The sequence below is a fragment of the Sinocyclocheilus anshuiensis genome, unplaced genomic scaffold, assembly GCF_001515605.1.
Source record: "Sinocyclocheilus anshuiensis isolate Anshui unplaced genomic scaffold, SAMN03320099.WGS_v1.1 scaffold269, whole genome shotgun sequence".
NCBI classification, from domain to species: Eukaryota; Metazoa; Chordata; class Actinopteri; order Cypriniformes; family Cyprinidae; genus Sinocyclocheilus; species Sinocyclocheilus anshuiensis.
Window position 1 is genome coordinate 283737 of NW_015536474.1, and position 25470 is coordinate 309206.

At 38.2% G+C, this 25470-nt stretch overlaps 2 protein-coding genes across 5 annotated transcripts in view; both read left to right on the plus strand.

Moving 5' to 3' along the window:
- Positions 1-9752, plus strand: part of LOC107653151 (phosphatidylinositol transfer protein beta isoform) — a 24990-nt gene extending 15238 nt beyond the window's left edge. For 2 of the 4 annotated variants that reach the window (XM_016440043.1, XM_016439907.1), the window contains exons 10-12: positions 1335-1457; positions 4573-4661; positions 7693-9752. In XM_016440043.1, the coding sequence (XP_016295529.1) occupies positions 1335-1457; positions 4573-4620 (171 nt within the window). In that variant the 3' untranslated portion in view covers positions 4621-4661; positions 7693-9752. The remainder of the gene's footprint in view (positions 1-1334; positions 1458-4572; positions 4662-7692) is intronic. The other 2 variants (XM_016439970.1, XM_016439838.1) reach the window with 1 other exon arrangement.
- Positions 9753-11646: 1894 nt separating this feature from the next.
- Positions 11647-21624, plus strand: LOC107653409 (transcriptional activator MN1-like). Its single transcript, XM_016440153.1, has 3 exons — positions 11647-12146; positions 12389-15523; positions 21579-21624. Exons 2-3 carry the CDS (start codon positions 12430-12432, stop codon positions 21587-21589), a joined length of 3105 nt encoding a protein of 1034 aa, XP_016295639.1. The 5' UTR covers positions 11647-12146; positions 12389-12429; the 3' UTR covers positions 21590-21624.
- The last annotated feature ends 3846 nt before the right edge of the window (positions 21625-25470 follow it).

A 25470-nucleotide genomic window follows, 5' to 3' on the forward strand; every position in this document is an offset into this window, starting at 1 on the left:
ATGAAAATTCTGTCATCATTTACTCACCCTCATGTCGTTCCAAACCTGTATGAGTTGCTTTCTTATGTTGAACATAAAAGAAGATATTTTGAAGATTGCTGGTAATCAAACAGTTGGTGGTTGCCATTGACTTCCATAGTAGGAAAAAAAAATACTATGGAAGTCAATGGCAACCACCAACTGTCTTCAAAATATCTTCTTTTGTGTTCAGCATAAGAAAGCAACTCATACAGGTTTGGAACGACATGAGGGTGAGTAAATGATGACAGAATTGTCATTTTTGTATGAACTATCCCTTTAACTAATCTAATAATAGCGTTCATTTCAATCCGACATTCAAATTAAAATATTGAATAATATTAATAACAGAAGCGGTGTTTCCCACAGACTTGCACTCTATTTGTGGCGGCATATATATGCAAATTCATTCTCTGCCAGCAGGAGGCGCTTGTAGAGCGGGAGAGATTTCCTCGATTTCCCCGGTAACGGCTGTAATCAAAGCTGCTCAGGCATTACAGGCAAGACGAAATGAAAATGACATCCATAATTTTCTGAAGACAGTCAGCTTCCTTCAGAAATACAGTGATATAAAAACACCCGCACTGGGTTTCGACTTTGACACGTTTATTCAACGAAGTCAAAGCCTTTTGGAAAATCTATTTGTGGCGGTCAGTTTTGATATTTTGGTGGGCTGGCACAAATAAATCAATGTATGGGAAACACTGAGAAGATCTAAATATTAAAAAATTAAAATGAAACTTACCTGCTTGAACTCTTTCATTTGATCCGGGTGTCTGTCTTTAAAATGTTTTGTTAGTTTAATGTGTTTCCTAATTTTGAGGTCGCCATGTCTCAGTGCTTTTATGAAGAGCGCATCTGCGCACCTTTCGGATAGCACATCAAGGACCGGGTACTTGGTACCACTGGTACTTAAAAAAACCTGGTACCATAACGTTTTCATTTTTTTAGTACCGACTTGGTACCGAAGTACCGGGTCTTTTGACAACACTACATACAGGACACAAAAAGAGATATTTAGCAGTCCAAAGTGCCCCTTTTCACGCCCGTGTGATGCTGTCATGCTCCAAAAATTACAAAAAAGTTCCATGGTCTAAAAAACTTGTGCATATTACACTACACTACATTACATTACATGTACAATTTCGAGGCGTGTTGTGCCATATTTGATGCTAGTGATATAAAACATTTCCTGTGTCTCTTCATTGACATCAAACCTCAAGTAATGCCTCTAAAATTTCAATGAGGTTTGAGATGTTTTTTTCCCATCTCACAATGCTTTGCAGTAACGGACTGTATTTTTTCTGCGTTTGCAGCAAGAGAAGAGAATTTTCACCAACTTCCACCGTCAGCTCTTCTGTTGGATTGACAGCTGGGTGGAGCTCACCATGGCGGACATCCGCCGGATGGAGGAGGAGACGCAGCGAGAACTGGAGGAGGTGAGAATGACATTTGCACAGAATTATGGTCTGAAGCATGAATATTTTCCTCAATTTCATTTGTTCCCACCCATCCTTGGCAGACCTCCTTATTCCCAGCAGTCCAGATCATGAAACTCTGTTCTTTCCACTGTTTTTTTTTTTTTTTGGTCCATTCATGAATGGGTTTTAGAGGTCAAAGGATTAATTTCTGTGCCTTTAGTATCAGAATATGGAATTGCTATCATTTCTAAAAAATAATAATTAGGCTGATTTAAATGTCACAAACTAGTTTAAAATTGCTTTCAAATAAAATTACAGCTCATTTTGAAAATGACTTGCCACAAATAGCTGAATTAGGTTCATTGAGCAAATGTCATTGTCATTCCAACTGATTCAGCAAGCGAGTTGTCCAAATCATTCACACTCATTTTAATTCAATTTATGATTAAATTTTAGTTCCCGACAGTGTTGTCTTAGTATCAGTGATATACTATTATAGGTTTTGGAAATATTTTCAATTTAAATTTTATTTTTATAATTTCTGTTTCACTTTAATTTGTTAAAATTGTAGTAATTTTGTTACTAATTTTTATTATTTTAATATGTCTATGTAGGTTTTTATTAATTTGTATTAATTTTTTTATTTGAATTTTTTTTATAAATTATTTTTAAAATATTACTTCAAGGTAAACTACAAGAAAATGAGAAATGTTGCTTTGGTAACTAGCTGAAATAAAAACATGAAAAAAAAAACCTTTACCTTATTTTAATTCCGTTAACGTAAATTTTATTTTAAAGAGAGATTTAAAAAAAAAAAAGGTTTTAGTTTAGATAACTCTGGATTAAGTCTATTCAATATAAAGATAACAAGTGAGGTGTCCAAATGATTGAGGCTAAAATAGTTGATTCATTTCCATTTGAAATTGAGAACACTAGTTGAATGCTATCGCTATTGTGTGCAACTTTTGATAAAGAAATCATGAAGAAAGCTTTAGTTTTATTTAGTCTCTTGTCATGAAATTTAGTCTACAGTTAAAATATAAAATAGCAGCGGGTCAGTGTGCTATTGAGAAGCACTGTATTCATAATATACATTTACAGTCTGTACATCATCAGCCTACAGTGTACATCTGGACAGATTTTACAGCGTAATATAGGCGTTTATAAGCAGAATAAAACGTTAGTACCTGTGATATTAGCACCAGGGGTCATTATTTGACTGTAGACGTAAAATAGTAGTCGCTGAATGTAATCCGGCTTCTGGACGTTATTGAAGGGGTTACAGATTTGAGCTATATTGGGTTTTTTTCCCGCTGGTCACCGTTGGCAGCGTGCTCATATTCTCTATTTTCAGTTGTGTGTTTTTGTTGAACGCGTCCCAGCTCAAGTGTATAGTATTTGGCCCAGATTCTTTCCTCTACCCAGTAAATATGACGATCCAACGGCACGCAGTCTCTCCAAACTCTGACACGCTCTGTGATCGCTTTCAGCATGCAGCCAAGGAAAACCACAAACTCCTCACTGCCTGGGAAATATCGATCAGTACATTCTCATCCAAATCCCGAAGGCGTAGTCGCTTATTAGTTTTATTCTTAAGCGACGGTTTGCCAAGACCAATAAAGTGATTCCTTAACCGTCAACCCATCAGTCACGTTACGAGTTCTATCTTTCTCCTAACCAGTTCATCTGTAATTGCCTTCAGTTGTAAAGGCTGGCATTAATAAAACAAGCAGTATATGTAGTAAAACTTTATATTAAACCGTTTTTTTACACCGCTACTATCCAGTTGCCAAGCAGAAAGTATGTATTTGGATTAATATTTGACGAATTAACTTTACTTTGGCTTTGCCGTGCTTTACAGAAACCTTCCAGGGTATATATTTTTTCAAAACCTCTTTTATGGAAATGATGTTGAATATGTTTCCAGTGAGGATTATGTCAACGTTAACCCATTCATTGCCTCTTTGCTGACAGTCAACTGTTAAATGGGTGACTCTCAAAAAAGCAGTTATAAATGCATCATATTTCTCCCGAAAATAAAGAAAAGAAAGCCTGGTTTTAATCAATAGCTTTTAATGGGAATAAATAATCTAATTCATGTATATATATTTAAACTATTTTAAAATAAAATACAAAATATATTAAAAAAAAAATAATAAAAAAATTCCCCCAAAAATGCAAATATGGGGCATTCCCCTATAATCAATAGCTTGTAATGGGAATAATTAATCTAATTCACTTTTTTATTTTTAAACTATTTTAAAGTAATATATAAAATATAAAAAAATAAAAATAATTTAAATGTTAAGATTTTTCAGTAAGTTACAATTTTAAGTCCATATCAAGGTTGTACTGAAATAAAGTTTTTAAATTAGTTGATTGCAATTTCAAAATTATTTTTAAGTATAGTTGAATAAATATAATATTTTAAGAAATATAATAATGTGGTTAAATTGATTACTTTATTACATAAATAAAAAAACTAAAATAAAAAAACTAGTGCTGTCAAACGATTAATCGCATCCAAAATAAAAGTTTTTGTTTACATAATGTGTGTGTACTGTGTACATTCATTATGTATATATAAATACACACACATGCATGTATATATTTAAGAAAAATATGTTTATATTTTAAATATATTTATATATAATATAAATTATATGAATGTAAATATTTTTAAAATATATGCTGTATGTGTGTGTATTTATATATACATAATGAATGTACACAGTACACACACATTATGTAAACAAAAACTTTTATTTTGGATGCGATTAATCGTTTGACCGTACTAAAAAAAAGTTAACTTTTTTTTTTCATTTTTAATAATTTTAAAAAATAAAAATAATTTTTGATTGTATTTCTTATGCATCTGTTGTGGTCATTTTATGATTATTTTAATTCCTTTTTATGTAAACAACCTTGTATTACCATTGTCTTTGAAATGTGCTATATAAATAAACATTCCTTGCCAAGGTAGGTTGATTCCTATAAAAAATGACTTGGCTATTTCTACCTGAGATTCATTGAAATATGCTTTTCATGTTGTGTTATTGGCTATTTTGATGTTCCTTCCAGCTGGACATCAGCAAGTGGTAAGATTGCACCTAACGGCATGTTTTGTTTCTAGATGCGTCAAAAGGGGTCCGTACGAGGCACGACAGCAGCTGAAGATTAGCCGAATCCTTTTTAGTAACACGAGGCAGGTGGAGATACTCCGTAAGTGGTGCGGGAGGAAAGGCGGCCGCTCCGTCGCGCATTCTTTCTCACGTTCTTTTCATCCGCCGCCACCCATTAACCCATCACTTCACTGCCTCCATTTCAGCTAACCACAACTAACTTTTCTTCTGGTGTTCTCCTCTCAGCTGACGGGTGGACGAATGTAACCCGAGTTAAAGTGTTAGTCATTTCAGACAAACTCTTGGCTGAACCACCCAATAGCGTTCGCTCAGGCCAGAGGAAAATAGTGCCTCAACGGCGCAAATTGAAAGCAGGTGTTTGCAGCTCCTTGAAAAAGCCTCATCTGTAAGTTCTAATGGTTTTAGACTCCAGTTGAAAGGTAAAAGAGGGTTTTTGTGAGGCGTTCTTGATGTTTAAAGCAAGTGTGGTGGCCAATACCTGTAGCTTCCAAAAGCAGCGTTCTTCTGTCGAGTTGTTGATCTCTCTAAATGGAGGCAGGTTGCGATGTTTACAGGAGCAGCTGCAATGGCCATCTTTTTCTTTTCCAGTATTCTCGTCCTGAAGGGTTAGTGCATACAAACATAAAATGCCATCATGTCGTTCCAAACCCGTATGACTGACTGACTTCCATGGAGATGTTTTTGAAGAATCTCCACACTTTTTTTTCCATACAATAAAAGCATACAGTGGCCACAGGCTATCAAGCTGTGAAAAAGCATCATAAAAATAGTTTATATGACTTATGTGCTGTATTTTAAGTCTTCTGAAACCATAAGATAGTTATTTTTATTTTTTTTTATCATTGCATTGCATTGCAGGTTTGAAACTTTATAATGTTTCATTCTTAGGAAAATTTCAAAATGCAAAACAAACAAACGTTCTTAAATCTTAAAACTTTCTTAAATGTAGTTTGATTCCCATTAAAAATAAATGTATATCATTTAAATTTTGCATTGCTGTTGTGGAACTTGGTTATAATGTTTCATTGTTATGAACATGTCACAATACAAAAAAAAAAGTTTGCTTTTTTTTTTCGTGGTTAAAAAAACTGTTAAATCTTCTTAAAACTTCCCATACAAAAAAAATATTTTCTTTTATATTTGCATGTAGGAAATGTTTCAGACAATGTTTTTTCATGACATAACAGGTATCATTTGACTTTATGAATTGTAATATAGTGCAAGAGTTGTATGGACTACTATTATAGAGTTTTTGTGAGTTTGACAGCCATTATATACTTTCAAACGAGCATCCTGAACGTTCTGCTAAACCTTTCTTTGGTGTTCCACAGAAGAAAGAAACTCCTGCAGGTTTGGAACAACAAAAGATGACAAAACTTTAATTTCTGGGTGAAATATTCCTTTATTTTCGTATTGGTCATGTGGTTTTTGTCTGCTCGAATCTTGTTGATCTTGCAGCGTCTGTAAGGCAGTTATGAAGTTGATTTTATAGACTTTCGCCTCGAGAGAGAAATTCAGCGTCTGTTGAGAGTCAGAACGGAGCACAGCCGCTTCATATTTGTGTTATTCTCCCTCCCTCTGCGTTTGGCTCTGCTATAAAACGATCTGGAAGAGATGAGACTCTCCTCGGCCGCTCTTTCCAAGCGTCTCTGCCCAATCTTGTTTTTTTTTTTTTTTCCCCTCCTTCATTTCTCATTTCTCCTCATCGCCCCATTGCTGCTTCTCTACACTGTGTTGGTTTCTAATCACCGCTTTTTGTGTTTGTTGATTTTTCCAGAGTGTGTTTGTACTCTGCGCATGTGAGCGTGTGTTTCTGCTCTCTTTGATTTGAGTGAGTGTGCGTTTGTACACGTGTGAGTGTGAAAAAACTGCCTGGCGTTTCTTCAATTCACACGGTGTCCTAACCAGGCATGATGAAAACTTAATGCTGCAGTGATGCGACAAAATCCAGCCGATCAGAACTAATTAGTGACGTTTAAGGCGCTATTACTGTTAGTCATACTTGATTCAAACAAACCCATAACCTAAGTATTAAACTTGAATATGTAAATCGCCCCTCATTGTCTGTGATTCCTCAAATCATCTTGCATCTTGTTTCTAATTAATCAGACTTATAATTTTCATTTTGTAGATGAAAATCGGGTGTAATAAATCTGACATACTATCTAGAGACTTGAGGGTGAACTCTTTTGACTTGAGTCCGTAAGAAACCACCTAGAAATGTGATACCCTTAGTAACCCAGTGTTATTTTAGTATTATTTATATTCTGTTGTATTATTTATTATTTGAATTTAATTCAAATTTTTAAATTGTTATTTGCTTCTGGCGTTTTTATTAGTTTATTTTTTTATATTTATTTAATGTTTAATATTTTGTGTACATTTATTTTATTTCAGTCTTAGTTTTATTAATATTTATTAATCATTAATAATTTAGTACTTATTTTATTAGTTGCCAAGGCAACATTTTGGTAACACTTTACAATAACGTTTCAATTGTTAACATTACTTATACAGCTTCCTTTTTTTTTATGTTAATTTAAACACACAGAAACACACACACACACAAAATATTTTTTAATCAAAAATTGTATCTGTTAGCATTAATGCACTGTGAACTAACCTGAACAATGAATTGCATTTTTAACATTAACAAAATAATAAAAGCTCTATACATTTCTGATGAGTAAACAAGTTTAAAAAAAAAAAGACCTTATTGTACAGTGTTACCAACATTTCCCATTTATGATTAAGTTTTTAATCTAATATTTGCATTTTATTTTATTTCGGCTATGCTTCAAATAGCACAAATGATTTTGAATAGTTTTCATTTTAGTTAACATTAACACCACTGTAGACAAACACCATGCATTTTCTTAAGAATATATGATGTTATATGCAACCAGTTGAAACCAAGCAACCAACTAAATGCACCAAAACTTGAATTAGCATTGTAGAGATCGTCACACGATAGGTCACTTCATCATTTCATACCTGGTTAGGACAAAAATGTGGAACGATTCAGCTAGCTTCAAACATGCATTGAAAAAGCTGCTCGAATGATGTTTTTTTCCCCATGTTCTTACTGTTTTCTTCTCCCATTCTCATAGCTTCGTAAAACTGGTCAGGTTCGAGGCACCAGTGCTGCTCACGAACAATGAGGCTAAACTTCAAGAATCCAACCACGATGACGCTTGACGAAAGACATCACCGCATCCAACCAAACTGGCCAGTGGCGGCGCCGTCCTCCTCCACCAGCAGACCGCAGAATGACACAGTGATCCGTAGTACTGTACTCACACACCTGCCGACAGGGTGGACACGCATCACACTCGACCTGCTTTTAGATTCACGCAGGTTGATCCTGTGACTTTTTCCACTTTGTTAGAAACATCAGAGTATTGCTGTATGGTTGTGTTATTCGATTTCAGAAACAAAACGACTTCATTTTGGCAGGCATCGGACCAATTCTTTGTTTTTGTTTGGTTTTATCTGTTTGTAATGGTTCAGATCTTTATTTTCTTGTCTGTGTTTAGTCTTTCACCCAGATGAAGCACTTCTTTTGGTTCCTTTAAAATCCTAATCACGTTTTAATTAGTAGATTGTCATTTCGTATCAGTGTAGTCCTGCCTTTCTAAGTAAAATTTGTGATGCTACTGCACGGCATGCACCTTTGTGTAAAAACACACGTCCACCTCGCAAAACCTCTGCCGCGAGTGGCTTTTGCATGAGCTCAGGCATGTTCTTAAGACACTTCGCGTGACGTAACCCCTCAGGACTCTTCAGGTTCTCCTCACCAAAATCCAGACTAATTACCAGAGCAAATCGCCACTGCTTCTGCTGCTTTCTTATTTTTCGAGTCGCTTTAGGACAGGCAAAGTGCTTTTATATTGCTAATCTACCTGTAACGCTCTCGGGGTTCCCACGGTCTTGGAAAATCCTGGAGATATCAGGGAAAAATTGTGATTTCCAGGCCCGGAAAAGTCTCAGTTCATTACAAGTGTGCATACATAAAGCAGTTTCCCCTCATTAAATTATAATAAAATAAAAAAAAAAAAAGCAAAAATCGTCATTTCACTATCAAAGTTGCAATGCACGTGTACCACGTTGACGTTTAAAAGCTGAAGTGTGATGATTCTTGTATTTGATCTATAAAGTTGTAAATCTAAATGGCCATTTCTGAGGTGTAACTACTTTTCCCGGTGGATCAATCTCTGGTTACTGACTCCTTTCTGGAATCCTTGCGCATATTATGCAAATGTTACTAGTGTTGTCATGACAACAGATTTAAATTCGGTGTCACTACACAGGCACAGGCAGTAAGAGATTCTAGTGCACAAGTCTCGTGGTTTTAGTGTGCACTTGAATCTATTGACCAGCCCTGCATTATTTTGCTTTTTAACAAAAACGGACAATCTGATATTTTCTACAATTTACATTCTGTCCCCAAAACCTTTCTTTAATGAAATCATAATTGATATATTTATATAGTGAATATTGCATTATCTGCAAAATGATTGATCAGAACGTGTGGGAACCCTGAGCTCTGCACCTGAATGTGTGCGTAGAGGCCTCAACAGGCGCTTAGGATAAAGAGAACTTTATAAACACATTTTAAAGAGCTTGATATTTGTATAGTTTCTATATCGTACCAGGTCAGATTCGCAGTCCTCCTCGTCTCTGGCCGTCCTGCACCAGCTCCGATTATCCAGCCTTGCAAAAAAAGAGTCTCTGCTGTTTGCACTTGACCCCGCAGTGCAGGGCTGTTTTATCTCATTGTTTATTATTAACAGGTTTTTAACGTGTACGGTTCTCAGCCCCTGTCGAGAGGAAACCGATCGGATTTTTATCATATATTGTGGCCAGTGCATTAGTTTTAATAGTCGGGCTTTCATGGACCGCTGACGGCCGGAGTTTGCGTAGTCGCATGCAAACCAGTGCCTGATGTCTGCATTGAAACTGCGATCCTGTCGCACTGTGATTGTCTAGTTAGAATTGCACATTTGTGATCGTTTTCAAGCCTGAATGTGGAGTACAACACGGTTCTTCTCGGTTTGCGTGTTTTGTTTCTTAACGTCCCTCTCATTTCAAGGTCCACGAATGTTCACGCAATCATGCAACCCGTCAGGTTCGGCCTCAGCGGCACCTTTATGGCAATCAAGGCGACGTTGTCACGTACCTGTGTTCCTCTTCTAAGATCCGGATGGGAGGATGTCAGGTTTTGACTTTAGCTTTTTATTTTTTTTTTGTATGTTCTCTAGATCATAATTGAGCAATCAGTGCACTGACGTCTGTTCTGACATACTGTCTCGAGTCTCACGGATCGTGTGGTTTACTTTTGTACACGTACATGGCTTTTAGGCTAGCGGGGACTGAGATGGGCAAGGGTTTCAGATATAATGAATGAATCATTGTAATCGAAGCATAACTGCGCATTCGGAGAATCTATTTTTTCTTTCTTTCTTGGGGAATTACACAGTGCTGTTTTTCTGTCTTTTTCTGATTGTTTGTTTGAAAATCAGGGGAAATATCAGTGAATGTACAATGGTGTGATTTCTAATGTTTTTTTTTTGTTTGTTTTTTTTCCCCTGCAGCTTTTGAATTGGTTATAAATTTAACAATTAACAGTATATCTAATAAATTTCGACACCGGTCATGCTTGGTCTTTTATTTAGAGTTTTATTTTCACTGTGGTTTTGCATGCTTTAATTAATGTTACCTTTAAGATTCAAGTCGACGGAAAACCTGTAAGCACACCTGTAAGTATTTAGATCTGGAAAATCATCGAAATCTATAAGGTAATTTTAGGATTAAATAACCTAATTCAATAATAATAAAGCATTAGTCTAAAGGTGTTAGGATCTTAAATGCTTTATTTTATTTCTGTATCTGTAATTTGTGGTCAGAAATGTCTAATGTGAATTTCTCCCTAGTTCTCATCAGTGTTTGTTCCTGACAGCAGCAGTAGATGGCACTGTTCCGCTTTGCCAAAGAAACAGGTAACGATTTCTTATAAAGACCAGAGGGACCTACAAAATAAGTCTTATGACTTTCCATTTATTATCCTTTTATTAATTTAATTTCTTCAGTCATACCTATCAATAAATGGCCACTTATATTTCAGCATAAAACCTTTCAGTGGCCTAATGGTTGTATCATTCCGTAGTGGGTTTGCAGGACACAGTCTAGGTTGTAGTATAAGGGATTTTATTTCTACAATTTTGTAATCACTATTAATTAAAAAACTTTTGTTGTAAAGATAAATAATATGACCCATGCTGCAGCAGTGAGTTCTAAAAACACAACACAATCACCGGTTACTTACAGGAAATTAACCCTGAAGACACATTCATTATCTCTGGCTGCCATTCTTCACAGCTTGAAATGCATCTTGAGTTTCATGCATCTGCTAATTTACTAATTAACTGCTGCATATTTACTACAGTAGCTGTGTATAAAGGAATATAGCTGTTTTACATATGAAGGATTTGGGAGTGACTGAAGGTTTACACTGATTTGTGTTTATACCATACTGCATTTAAACGTAAATTGCTTATATGTATATAAATAAGAGATCTAGTATTTCACACGTAGAACAATTAAATACCATCGAGCATATGTGGGTGTATTTTTATAATATTTCTATGTACGCATTTGTATAATATGCAAATTGTGGGGAGAAAAATTAATCCCAGTGTAAAAACGAAATCTATATCTACCATTTTATATGTACAGAATTTTAATACCAAATGATGAAATAATTTAAATTGTGTTATTGATCGTACACCTTGTAAAAATAAAAATATGCACTGAAGTGTAAAGAAATCTAGCTCTATTCGTAAAATAGAGTATCACTGAACACATTGTTTTATTATTTATCCCTTATATATTAATACGTTATATATGCTACATCTCTTTTAGACTTCCTTAAGCGAAGCCCCGCCCCTTGTGCGTCAGACCCCGCCCCCTGCGCATGTGTGCCTGTGTCTGCATTGGTGAGAAATCAGCGCTGGGGCAGATGAGGGAATGTCAAACTTGTTGCCGATGCCCGCGGCTCGAAACGAGAAAACCCTCCTGGAGACAGAAGCATTTGATGGCACAGCGCGTATCTTATGGACGATATTAAAGAAAATGGCGATTAATTTTTGTGATGAATACATTTCATACTGTGACAACAAAAGAGATCCAGGGCTCTCCAGTTACTAACAGCGCGCACCCACAGCGGTGCATCGAGTCTCCTCACAGGACTGAACGCACGCTCGAAGTTCTCCTCAGAGGACCGTCGATTTAATGCATTTATCGACTCTTTTTGAATTCATGTAAGTGTTTTTAATATAGAATAATTAGTCTGGATCGCGCGCATTACATTGGAGATGTGAACATGGGACATGTGCTCCGCGCGCTGGTTTGCACTCCTCTGGATTTGTGTTGAGCGACTTGGAGACGTTACGCATCGAATAATGATGTAAACTGAGTTTTTTTTTAAGATGTGCATTTTTCAGGGTCGTTGCTCTAAGGACATACAAAGAGGAGTTCGCGTTTTTACGCTTATGCTGGAATTGAGGTACTTCCAATTGTCATCTGATCTCTTACTTTCGCATCATTAAATATTTATCAATAAGCACATGCATGCGAAACGTAAACTTTATTTATTTATTTTTATTAAGATGTTATTGATAATATATAATATTTACATTTTAAACCGATTGCTAACATGGGCCCCTGAGAGAGACAAAAGCAAAAAAATTATTTGAAAGTACAAAAAAAAAAAAGCATTGATTGATTCAGTTGTCTTTTTATTTGCAGTGACAAACAAACAAAAGGAATTTAATCCTAGTGGACTGAAAATGAACTCTAATTATAACAGTTCCGGATTTCATATGAAAGGGCCGTCGGTAGCTGTGGAGCCGATGATGGGTCCTCTAAATGAATCCCCCATGCAGGGACTCAACTTTGTCTCAAATAGAGACCAGTATGGATTCCAGACTCATGGCCATGGGGATATGCTCGCTATGGGAGTTCAGCCACAACATCAACTCCACATGCAAGGACCGTTCAACCATCAACCTCCTAACCACGACCAGCATTCACATCTGTACCAGGACAGCATCCCCTCTTGCCTGCACGGGGACAGACACCTGGGCTTCAATAACAACAACGCAGGTCACCCGCATATGTTTGAAGGAGGATTTGGTCAGCAGCTCGTAGAGGCGCAGTCGCGAGAATGCATCTCGCAGCAGCAGCAGCAACAGAGAATGGCCACAATGCCTGAATTTCAACCGCACGGCCATCCGAATGGTAACCACGCCGTTCCAGCGCCGTGTCTTCCACTAGACCAGTCACCAAACCGCGCCGCGTCGTTCCACGGCCTGCCGTCCTCGTCCCCTGAAACACACAGACTGGAACATTACAGGCTTTTCCCACAGGGCAGGATGGGGGGATCAGAGCACTGTTTTCCCTGTGATCCTCTGACGGGGAATTTCGATATGACAGGATTCTCCACCGCGGACTCTTCAGAGCACAAACTGCCCTATTGTGAAACGGGGAACCAAGTGGTCGGGGGTCATTTTTCCACTTGTAATCGAAGTGGCTCCCAAGGGCCCATGATGGGCGGCTCTAAAGTCGACCAGCAGCTACCTCAGCAGAATGTGTTTTCGGACCGATTCGGGAACCGGGGGAAAATGGATCCGGAGGTTAACGCTAGACACCACCTCATGCCGCAGCAAAGACCAGGACCCGTTGCCAGGCAGAACCCCGGTTCCCCTGCGCTTCCGCGGTTTTATCACACTCCGGACTATGTAGCGAACAATACGGACGTTCAAGGTGGCGGCCCTATGGTCCATGTTCAGCACGGCCACCTGGACCGGCCCGTACATAGACTGAACAACCATAACATGCATCCCTTCGGGGAACCGGTGTTTGATGTCCCCCAGCTAGCCCCTCAGCCTCCACATCACCCTCACCTCAGCTCACTGCCTTATTTGAATATGGCAAAAAGGCCACGGTTTGATCTCCCAAACGGCTCTGCTGGAGAGAGCTGCAGCCCCCTAAGCAATAGCTTACATAATCGGCCCAATCTTGAGAACCACCTCTCCCCCTCAGCTTTCCCCTCTCCCATGGGGGACTTTGCATCTCATGTGACGGATGGGTTTCCATCAGGCCCCCTACCCTTGAGCTCCGGCCCACAGCAACAACAGCAGCAGCATCAGCAGCGGCGGCAGAACGCGGCGATGATGATCAAACAAATGGCATCGAGGAGCCAGCAGCAGAGAATGAGACAACCCGACCTGCAACAGTTAAGTCTCCACGGGGACGCCACACCAAACGGCATGGTCTGCCGAGGCCCTCTGGGTAGTGTGTCTCAGTCCAGTTTTGAGAAGAAGCATAATTTTCACGGAAACTTTGACAGCCCCCACCTACCTCAAGAAAACTCATGGTTTCCTGAGCCGCAGCAGCATTGTAGAGAAACAAACACGCATGCCTTGGAGCACGCAGAGAATGGACACAACATTATTTTTAGGCAAGGCATCACAAGCATGGACATGCAGTCTTTGCATTCTCCGGGAGCGCATCATCTGTTCGAAAATAATGTCAGCAATCCTCTGCAGATGCAGTCTCCCGATGAGAGCAACATGCAGTCAGGCGGACCCACGGACCGGATGCCAGCTGAATTCGGAGGAATGGCGATGAGGAGGCAGCACAGCTTCCCTCCTGGAGGACCGAGTCAACAGGGAGCCCCCCAGAGCAATCCTCCAGGGAACTATCCCACCCATCCCGAGTACCTCTCCAGCCAGCACCTGTCAGTCAATAAGCTTGGGGCCCTCTCTTTGGGGAATTTGAACAAAGCCAATACAAAAGACAGTGTGTTTGGCCAAAGCTGTCTGGCAGCTCTCTCCACGGCCTGCCAGAATATGATCGCTAGCCTTGGGGCCCCGAACCTCAATGTGACTTTTAATAAGAAAAGTCAAAATGAGGCCAAACGCAAAGCAGGTCAGGTTGAGCAGGACATAAATAGCAGTGGCAGTAGTGGCCCAGGGGCAGAGTATTTCCAGAGCAATGCTTCTCAGAATAGTCAAACGCCTTGCTCTGGGAATAACAACAATACGACGGCAGGTCAAAGTGGTATGGGCCAGATAGTGAAAAGGGAAGCGAGCACCCTTTCCCCGAACGACAACATGGAGTCTGGATGCGAGGGGAAAATGGCAACAGGCAACGGCAAGGGGAGGGGGAAGAAGAGACGCGACAGCGGGCACATCAGTCCTGGAAACTTCTCCCCTCCGTGCGGCGGTAACCCCGTTGTCAGTCCGAGTCAGCAGGGCTCTGCTTTGAACGTGGGCATGGAGGGCCGTGGTAAGACCCCGGAGAGGTCCCTGGTCTCCCCTTCCTTTGGAAAGCCTGACCTCGCCACCTCGATGGACAGCGGAATTCAAAGCGTGGGCAAGTCGGATGGCGTTTCGCCGTGCATGGATTATTTAGACGAAGCCAGCCCCAACTACAGCGCCGAGGACACGAGGCCTTGCAGAGCTGGCATGAAGTGTAACTCTGAAAACAGGGCTGGCTACGGCGATAATCCGTGCATGGAACAGGTGCGGACGCCGCTGAGCAACCCGGGCCAGGACGAGGTTCATCCTCTGGAGATTTTGCAGGCTCAGATCCAGCTGCAAAGACAGCAGTTCAGCATCTCTGAGGACCAGCCGATGGGAGGGAAAACGGGCAAAAAGGCCGACTGCCAGGCCGGTCTGAATGGAGAGTGCACCTTGGCCAGTTCCAGCCCGGTCGCAGGCAAGGGCTCTGTGAATACCATTGACCTTGACTCTCTCATGACAGAGCAGCATGCCACCTGGTATGTCCCTGGCAACAAGGCTCTGATAGAGGACCCCAGTAATGACAAGTGCCTGGGATTCTGGGATCGAGCACGGGGCCAGAGTGACAACAAAGAAGGTAAACTTCATTGACTTGCAGTGAGAGCATGATGAATTGGTGTTTTTATGGACTGTTGAGTTTACTTTGATGGCTTAATGGTTGAATAATGAACAACCCAAGGTAGCTTAACCTCAGGCACAGGGACCCATTTACAACTAATCTGTCACCCAGAAGTGAGCTTTAATTAGCACACTTTAAAACACTCAGTCTTGAGCTGACAGAAAACAGGATGCTAAAAAATAAACAACTCACTGACAGCAGAGAAAGTTTGTTTGGCTCTGCAATTTGCAGTACAATAAGTCACAATAAAATATGAATGTTAATATATAAAAAAATTGTATAGTTTTAATTGGGTTTATATATATATATATATATATATATATATATATATGAGACAGACAGACAGACAGACATGACATACAAACAAAATATGAATATTAATATATAAAAATTGTATAGTATTAATTGGGGATATATACACACACACACACATATGAAAATTAGATTATGGGAAAATATTACTAGTTTAAATTAGATTAATTACATTAGATTATTAGTAGTATTAGTAATAATATTTCTGATATTTTTGAATATTTTACACAAGACATGCAAGTGACTAACATAATGCAAACTGAATGTTTTGATTAGTTTATTTGTACTTGCATTTGAGTTTTATCTAACACTAACACAAACAGGATCTGTAGTTAAGATTTTAATTAGATTTAAGTACATTCAGATCTTAATTACAGATCCTCTTTGTGTTAAATCTAAGTGCAAATAAAGTGGATTCAAAACCTCCAGTAACTCGTGCAGTTTTCTTCTGAAAACAGTACTGCGTTTAGAAAATATGTCTGCAGTGTTTAATATGTTCCTGGTAGCGTAAGTGTTTTTACCCCAGGCTTTTTTATCAAATTATTTACTGGAAACTTTACACGGCTGTTCAGATGTATTGTCAACTGTATAAAATATCAGTCAAGAGCATCGTAGGTCACAGAGCTCCAGTTCCTTGAATTTCTTGTTGAATGCCACAGCAAACACACGGGTGTTATTTTGGAAACAAACCTTGTCTGAGGAGGTTAGAACAGCCAAGTTTGCGATTAATTTGACTGCAGGCACGTTAGAGCTCGAAGTGGCGTTATTAACCCGTGAGGCCTGACAACAGCGCTGTGCGAGGGTTAAACGCAGGCGTTAGGCGCATGGCCAACATTCAGTGTTGTTTTACCTCAGAATACTCTTTCCTGTCACTTCACACTTCGTGATTGGTCCCGTCGGTCCTGTAATTACGTGCCATCAGATATGTCATAATCAGATGTGTGGCATGGTATTCGTGAGGGGACGTGTTTGATTTTCACGATAGTCGAGAGGAGGGTCAGAATTATTTTCTTAATTAACAGGAATATCTCTAGGACTTGTAACTTAAAACATCCAAATGCTGTAACATAGCCAGTTGCACAGTATTCCCTTCACAAAAAAGCACACCAGAGACCACAAATCTGTTTTTGCATTTATCTCTATTTCCATCTTTTGCACCGGGTATTGAGTTCCTTACTTTATTATTTTTTTTTTAAATTACATTTTTCTGAAATGCAGTAGCTTTCTCTCTGTGCACATCGGACTTTATGAAATTTTGCAGCAGTTTTAATCACAATAATGCGTTGAGCCGTTTTTATTTTGTTATCTGCTTTAGATATATGTTTTTTTATTTCATTTTAACAGCTCGATGGAAGATAGTTACTGTATAAAACTGCAATAATTTCAGGGACGTGATTTAAATGCATCTCGACCAAATGTAGAACAGATGCAAGCTGCAAAAAGCACGTTATCAGAATGCAGTCCGATCAGAGAGCTCCAACTCTGAGCGTTTTTTCACTATTTTGACTAATAAATGGAGAAGGTTGTCAGATGCAATTTCTCAGACGGGGCTGTCGGATATTCTGGCAGCTTTGTGGCTCTGAGAATAAACACTAAAGGCCAGAACAGACAGAAAACAAAGGAGAAGATGCAATGGTCTCCTGGGAAAACGACTCAAAACAACACTCCACAAACAGGCTGAGAACACAGGTATAGGGATGCGTTTTGTGAGGAAGGGACGTCAGTGATGTGAAGAATAAAGAGGGCTTGATATCTATGTGGAAAATATCAGCAAACAGTGTACACTCCAAACACTGTGTAACTTGCAGATCCTTTACAAAAATGAGCTTCCATGTCTTTGAACCTTTTCCCTGTTTGTCAAAAAAGCCAGATATCTCAGTGGCTCTGGAAAAACACATTTGTAAACAGTGTACACTTTGTGCAAGTTGCATATCCTAAAATAACCATCAATGCCTTTGAACATTTCCTCATTTATCAAAAGTACTCATTTGTTGTAATTGTGGCTGTCATTTGCATACAATATAGGCTCTTTATATTGAATTTTAGTCCATTTTACAGCTAATATCTGCGGTTTGCATGATGGATAGCAGTTTGAGCATTGCATACGCAGATGCACATCTTTCTATGGGAGTGTTAGTTTGCCGAGCAGAATTAATTAGTGTCTTCTTGTGTCCGTGTGATACACTGCATTTTTCCGTGAGGAATGTCAGGGTGGAAACGAAAAAAAAAAGTATGATCTTGTCTTGGCATGTATTGAATTCCGCTTTTGCATTTTGTCGAGGGACAGGCCTGTATTGTCAGAGATGCATCACTTTGATTTGAGCATCATCTCTCAGTGCTAAACATTAAGGAGCAGTTCAGCTGAAAATGAAAATTCTGTCGTGGTTTATTCACCATTATTTTTTTCTTTTTTTTTTTTTTTTTTTTTTTAGTAAAAATGGGTATTGAATTTTAGTCCATTTTACAGCTAATATCTGCGGTTTGCATGATGGATAGCAGTTTGAGCATTGCATACGCAGATGCACATCTTTCTATGGGAGTGTTAGTTTGCCGAGCAGAATTAATTAGTGTCTTCTTGTGTCCGTGTGATACACTGCATTTTTCCGTGAGGAATGTCAGGGTGGAAACGAAAAAAAAAAGTATGATCTTGTCTTGGCATGTATTGAATTCCGCTTTTGCATTTTGTCGAGGGACAGGCCTGTATTGTCAGAGATGCATCACTTTGATTTGAGCATCATCTCTCAGTGCTAAACATTAAGGAGCAGTTCAGCTGAAAATGAAAATTCTGTCGTGGTTTATTCACCATTATTTTTTTCTTTTTTTTTTTTTTTTGATTAAGCATAAATGGAGATGTTAAGCAGAATGTCCAAGCTGCTCTTTTCCATTAAACGAAAATAGATGTTTTTTGTATCGCCAAACCTCAACATAATTTCTCTCATTTGCAATATTCTATCACTGAAATTTCCCATCAAAGCTCTCTTTATAATATTATCACCCAGCTTTAATCTGCTAAATGCAATTATAAGGCATAAAGATATTATAACATTAATATCATGATTTTTCTGTAAAGAAAACACTTTGAAACAGGGTGTATTGTATAAAGCGCTATACAAATACATTTGACTTGACCTGACACAAATATCATTTGTAGTCACATTCTTAAAATGTTTTTTTTTATTTTTTATTTTTTTATAAAAATTCAACCACTAAAGAGATTTGAGGGCTTCTGTGGAGAGGATGATTTTTGTGTTTAACAAAGTAAAGTAAAGAAAATGGCGTGAGTTTGAATGACTTGAGGGTAAAGAGTAAATTCTGACTACATTTTAATTTTGGGCTAAAATACTTCTTTAACAATTAAAAATTGCAACGGAAAAGGAGATATTAGGCAGATTGTTCAAGCTGCTCTTTTCCATTAAACTAAAAAGGATGTTGATTTTTATACCACCAAACTCAGACAAAAAAATATCTATATTCTATATATGCTATAGTTAATAATTTTTTTTTAAATCCCATCAAAAAGCTCTGTATTACTCTATATTATCGCCTAGCTGTAATCTGTTAAATGCAACTATAAGGAATTAAGATATAAACATTAACATTATGGTTTTCTCTAAAGAAAATGCTTTGAAACAATGTGTATTGTTAAAAGCAATACACAAATAAATTTTACTTCATTTGACTCAAATATCATTCATGGTGAAGTTTTTATAGTCAAACACAAGCATGAAAGAGATTTGAGCTTTGATGGAGAGGAAGATTTTTATGTTCACAAAGTAAACAAAAGAAAGAAAAAAACATGATTTTGAATGACTTGAGAGTAAGTAAATAATGTTCAGAATTTTGACTTTTGGTTAAAATGCTCCTTTAAGTATGAAACAATGCAGTGAAAAAGGAGATATTAGGCAGAATGTCCAAGCTGCTCTTTTCCATGAAACTAAAATGCTTTTTTTTTTCATACCGCCAAGCTCCAACATAAGTCTTAAATGCTATATTCTATCACTGAAAATTCCCATCCAAGCTCTCTACTATTTTTTTAAACATGAAAATATTAAGATACTATAAACATTAACATCATGGTTTCTGTGACACTGCTTTGTAACCATGTGTAGTGTGAAAAGTGAAAAGTAAATTTGGTTTCATATTTGATTTGTAGTTACTTTTTCAAAAAGCTCAACTGAACAGAGAGCTTAGGTGGAGGGGAAGATTTTCAGTTAACAGAAAGTAAAGAAGAGAAAAGAAAATAGCATGAGAGTGAGTGAATAATGGCTACATTTTAATCTAAAATGCATATTTTGTGGCTGTTCTTAAAGCCGCGGGCTCGTTACGGATAGGTCATCCCTCAAGCTCCGATCCCAGATGTAAATTTTCCGCGTCACCTCATATGTTGTTGTTGTCATGCGTGTCTCTAAGATCATTAATGTTTCTTCTTAGCAACCCCACCCACAGAAACATAAACCAACAAGTTTCTCCCCCTCATTTGTAAGTGACCAGAGCCTGCCTGTGAACGGCATATGGAGCAGAAGGGTGTTGCTTTTCCAATGCGTACACTTTAGTGCATGTGTTGCGCTGGCCAAGAGAACACGTCTAAGAGCCAGACAGAGCAGTCAGCCATCCAGACAGCAGTCAGCCATCCAGACTGGGCCCCACAGCTGGCCCGCTTTCCCAGCCCTTCCCCTCTCCAGATCCAGGCTCGGCACTCATGAAGGCGATCCCTGTCCGCTGCGCGCCGGCGGAGGAGGAGGAGGGGGGAGAACGGCCCCAGGGCTCTGATGTGAAACTCCTTTAGTGCTTTGGGCCCTCGAAAACTGTGAAAAGCTCTTTCATATCCCTTGGCCTGGGTCCCGCGCTCTCTTTAGAATATTTTAGAATAATTTCATTCTAATTTGTCAATGGAAATTCAAACCATATAACAGCATATAAAAACAGGTTCTAGAGGGACTAGTTTATGTAAAAGAGCGTGCTGGTGCCAAGCTATTTCCACGCTCTTGTGTGGGGCGGCACCCACTGCGTCCCCTGCAGTTCTGTTGGCTGCTGTTGAGAGACCCGCAATATAAGCGCTTAACAATGATATGGACACAATCCCGGCGTTTGAGTAATGAAGTCTGCACTGTCGGGATGATTCGCAAGATGGAGTTTAAAAGAGCAGTTCGCGCAAAAACGAGCATTCTGTCACTGTTTGCTCGCCCTCATTTCTTTACAAACCGTAGGGTTTCTGTGGCACACAAAAGAGAGTTTGAAGAGGGTCCTGGCTGCTCTTTTCCACAACACTCAACTCCACACAAAACTGAATGGGGAGAATGAATAGGGAATATATTGGAGTCATTTAGGGGCTATATAGCCCCACTATATATTGTAGCATATATATATATTTATTTATTTATTTATTTATTTATTTAAAATACTCATAACTGGAGTTAGGTAGGATTTTTTTTTTTACATCTGTTCTATATTTGGTCAAGTTGCATTTAAATCATGCCCTTTAAATTATACTTTAAAATATCAGTTGTATACAGTAAACTATCTTCCATTAATCTGTTAAAATAGAAAAAGATCACAAAAACTATATGTGTGTGTGTGTACACAATATTTATTCCTTTACTATTCATTCCTATTTCTTCACTGTAATGTTCCATCCTCATTTGTTTTTCTTTATTCCAGACATGTGTGATGTGATTTGAATGTTTTTCATGTCTCCTCACAGGACATGGGTAGGAGCGCTCCTCTGCTGGCTCTCCTTAGCGTTTCACTAAAAAAAAAAAAGGTAAGACAGTCCAATCTATCAGATATATATCAGTCAGTCGGGTCTCAGAAGTAAAAATGCTGTTTTAAATAGAACTTTCAAGATGAGCTCTGAAGTGATATTTGCTTATGTGATTTCAAATTCATGCAAAAAAATCATGTTTAGTAGCCAAATTCTCTGTGAAGTTCCAAGAGAACGATCCACCAATCAGAGAGCTCGCTGTTACCATGGAAACAGAATTTGCTCCAAAAAAGCTCATCAGTCACTGCCCACTCCCATGAAGCATTGCGAATGATGTAATCAAGTCAGCTTCCTTAGACTCTCAAACTACTTCTATATTAGAATGTTGCAATAAACATTTAAATGTATATAATATATTTAAAATCATAATGTTGTTTATTATAGATGATTCATTGTAGTCATTCATTTTTATTAGTTTTTTAAAATATGTCTGTATAGTTATTTTAATTCATTTTTATTTCAGTTTTAGCTTTTATTATAGTGATTCAAGTTAAACTAAATGAAAATGAGAAATTAATTCCACAGCTTCTCAAACTATGTATATATTTGAATATTTTATTTAGTGCTGTCTAGACTTGTGCCGGTATTCGGTAATGCGATATATCACGGTAATGAATATGCACAATATTGTTATCGTGGGCAGTGGGCACTTCTAAATACCGTGAATAATTACATATTACAAATTATTCAGAATTTTGAATGCATTTTAAGAATACTTTTCCCATCAACTGGTCAAAATGCACAACACCGCTGTATGCTGCGTGAAAGACACGTGCGCACTCTGAAGTAAACAAGTGCGGACGAGAAGCACATGGCGGAACATTTGAGAGACGCTCTGGATGTGGATGCGATTAATCGCGATTAATCATTTGACTGCACTAATTTTATTTAAAACATATAATTATATTTAAAATAATTTTAGTATTATTTTAGTGTCATTGAGAAACTATTAAAATTTTAATTTTAATTTTTTTATTTTATTTGTTCAATTTTATTTTTGTCATTTTTATTACTTTTTGCTATTTTTAAAAATATCTATAGTTTTTATTCATCTTTTAATTTTATTTATTCAAGTTACAAATTTATACAAATGAGAAATGTTTCCTTGCCAACTAGCTGGAATTAAGCAAGTTTAAGGTTTTTTTTATATTTAATTTTATTTTATTTCAGTTACTTTATTTCAAGTAATGAAAATTATTTTTATGGTTTTAGTTAACTATAATAACCCTTATATTATGATTCTATACTAGTCCACAGTTTTATATTGTACCAGTGTTTTTGATGTGAATACATCATTGACAATGCATCATGGGATATGAATTCCTTTGGATCAGAGTTTGTATTGTTGTAGTTCATCTCAGAGCTTGTTGGTTTGGGTATTTTTTCAAATGTGAAAAATACTTTGCAAACCAAGGCCATCTTGCGTGCCGTGATCTGTACCGACTTGCTTAATTTCCAGGGAACGAGCCGCAGTCGCCGAGCCATCTGTCTCCCGCCATTTGAGTGCGACGGCTCCCGTTGCTATTCCTGCGAGCCGTCCATGGCGACAGGATGACTGACATGTGTCACATCTCTCCACAGGTGCTGCACGATCTCGCTGTGAGGGTGGGGGTGGGACCTGGAAGGAAGCGACCTGCCTGGCCGGCATCGGAATGCCATTGTTTCAAGTCGAAACTCTCCTTTGCTTGGGTTTTCCCTCTTTACCAAGCCTCCATTGAGATCCTGAGCTTCCCTCTGCCTTTAAACCAACTGATGGTGAATATGTTTAGTCGGAATTGGCAGGCCATTCAAGCGAGGACAATGGTTGGAGACAAAAGACTTTCCTTTTAAGAAAATAGGTTTTCTTCTGCAGAGAAAAAGGTCTTTAACCAATTTTTTGGTCTTCGACACCTCTCTGTTTCCTTGTTCTACCTCTTTTCTCTGTTTTTCTCTCATTATTGTGATATACACCAAGCTTAAAGTGAAGTTATTTGTGCCCGCAGAGTTTTTTGTAAATAACCTGTATATTATGAATCACTTATTAACAAATAAATATGTTGTAAATTATGCTTTTTTTCCCGATTTCTCTGTCCTCTGCTGCCATCTCATTCAATATTTTCCTATGAAATGTGGCGTTTTTCCCAAGAGAAAACCTAAATTAGCACGCTCTCCATAGCTACAGCTTGAAGTTCCTAAATGGCGACGAGGATTGTTTTAAAAGTATGATTACATCCATTTTTGTTTGATTAGGGGGCACCGGGTTTGAGATATGCCTGAGAAATGCCATCTTTATGTTTACCCTGAACTAATCTTAAACAGTGGGAAAATACTTTCAACTGAGAGCGAGAGAGAGAGAGTGCGAGAAAGCGAGAGAGAGAGAAGTCAAACGAGGAGACTTTGTGAAATGCTCGGCTACAAATCTCCAGTGGTTTGGATGAGCTTCGAGACCCCTGGCTTTGGGTGGTGAAGTCTCCCGAGTATCGATCGTGATTATTCCGGTATTCTTTATGTAAATCATTGCTTATTGATAGTGGAACTAGGTCAAGGATGTAAAGTGCAAATTGCAGTGTGTTTGCGAAGGGCCTTTTCTAAACCTTGGAAACCATTTCCTAGAAGAATGTATAATGTGCATGTGTGCGCACACAACATGTGCTGATTACACTAAGCAGATGTTATAGTTCAGCACTCCTCAACTGGTTTTGTTTCAGCACTCATACTGAACAGAAATAAAACACTGACATTTAGTACTATTACCATGAACTGCATAGGCCCGAGAAGGAATATGCAAAATGATTAACATAACATGACATAAACAACTTTGTAAATGCATAAACAACAACAGAATGTGATCTACCAGCTTAACACATGAAACAAAAACTTTGGATTTTATTAGCAGAAGAATTAGTGACATGAGTTTGTGCCCTATATATATGTATATAAAATCAGTTTTTAATAAGCTTAAGTGAGACATAATGACATCAGGAGGCCAGATTAATTAAAATGCAGAGTATGCTGATCGATTAAACCTAACTCTGGGGCTTTCTAAAAATGTGCAGATCTAATTTCAGCATTTAGAAACTTGTCTTGTCTTCTCTGTGCTTTAAATCGAAAGTGTGTGTGTGTGATTGCGATTGCACAGCCTCAGATGAAAACATGGTGCTTTCTCCTCTTCTACAAGTTGATAAGCCTGGTAATTTTATTATCCCAACTATGCATGGCTATATAACTAGTTGCATTTTATTATTGGAATTTAGCATTACTGTTGATGATCAGACCAGACCTGCAACAGATTTTTTGGTTGTAACCCACCAGTTGACATATTATTTAAACCAAAAATCTTGAGAAATAGAGCATAAATGTAACAAAAACTTGTGCTGAATTACAGTTGCAATGTCGCAGTGTCGTATCAGCGTCGTGTGTTTTGTGCTCTCTGCATGTCTTCGCTGATATTTGCGTCTCTATTCCAGCGCAACAGAGAGAAGCAGTCAATACCATGGAGATTCTGATTCCCAGGAGTGACGCACCGTCTAAGAGACGGAATCTCTTAACAGGAAACGCAGTCTGAAAAATGTCCTAGTGCAGTTAGGCCGAAGGTGCATTTTCTTTGGCTGGCGCCAGACATTCTTGCTCTTGTTTTTCCAATTTACTGGAGCTACAGTGAGACAGTTTTCCCATTTGAAGATGACTGCAAACCTCTGCTTTTTTTTATTGTTGATTGTCATTACGAGAGCCGCTTTTAGGCGTATTTACGAAAAACTAATTTGGTTCTGGTGCCAATGTGAAAAAACGTTCAAGCGCAGAACTATTGTTGATTGTCATTACGAGAGCCGCTTTTAGGCGTATTTACGAAAAA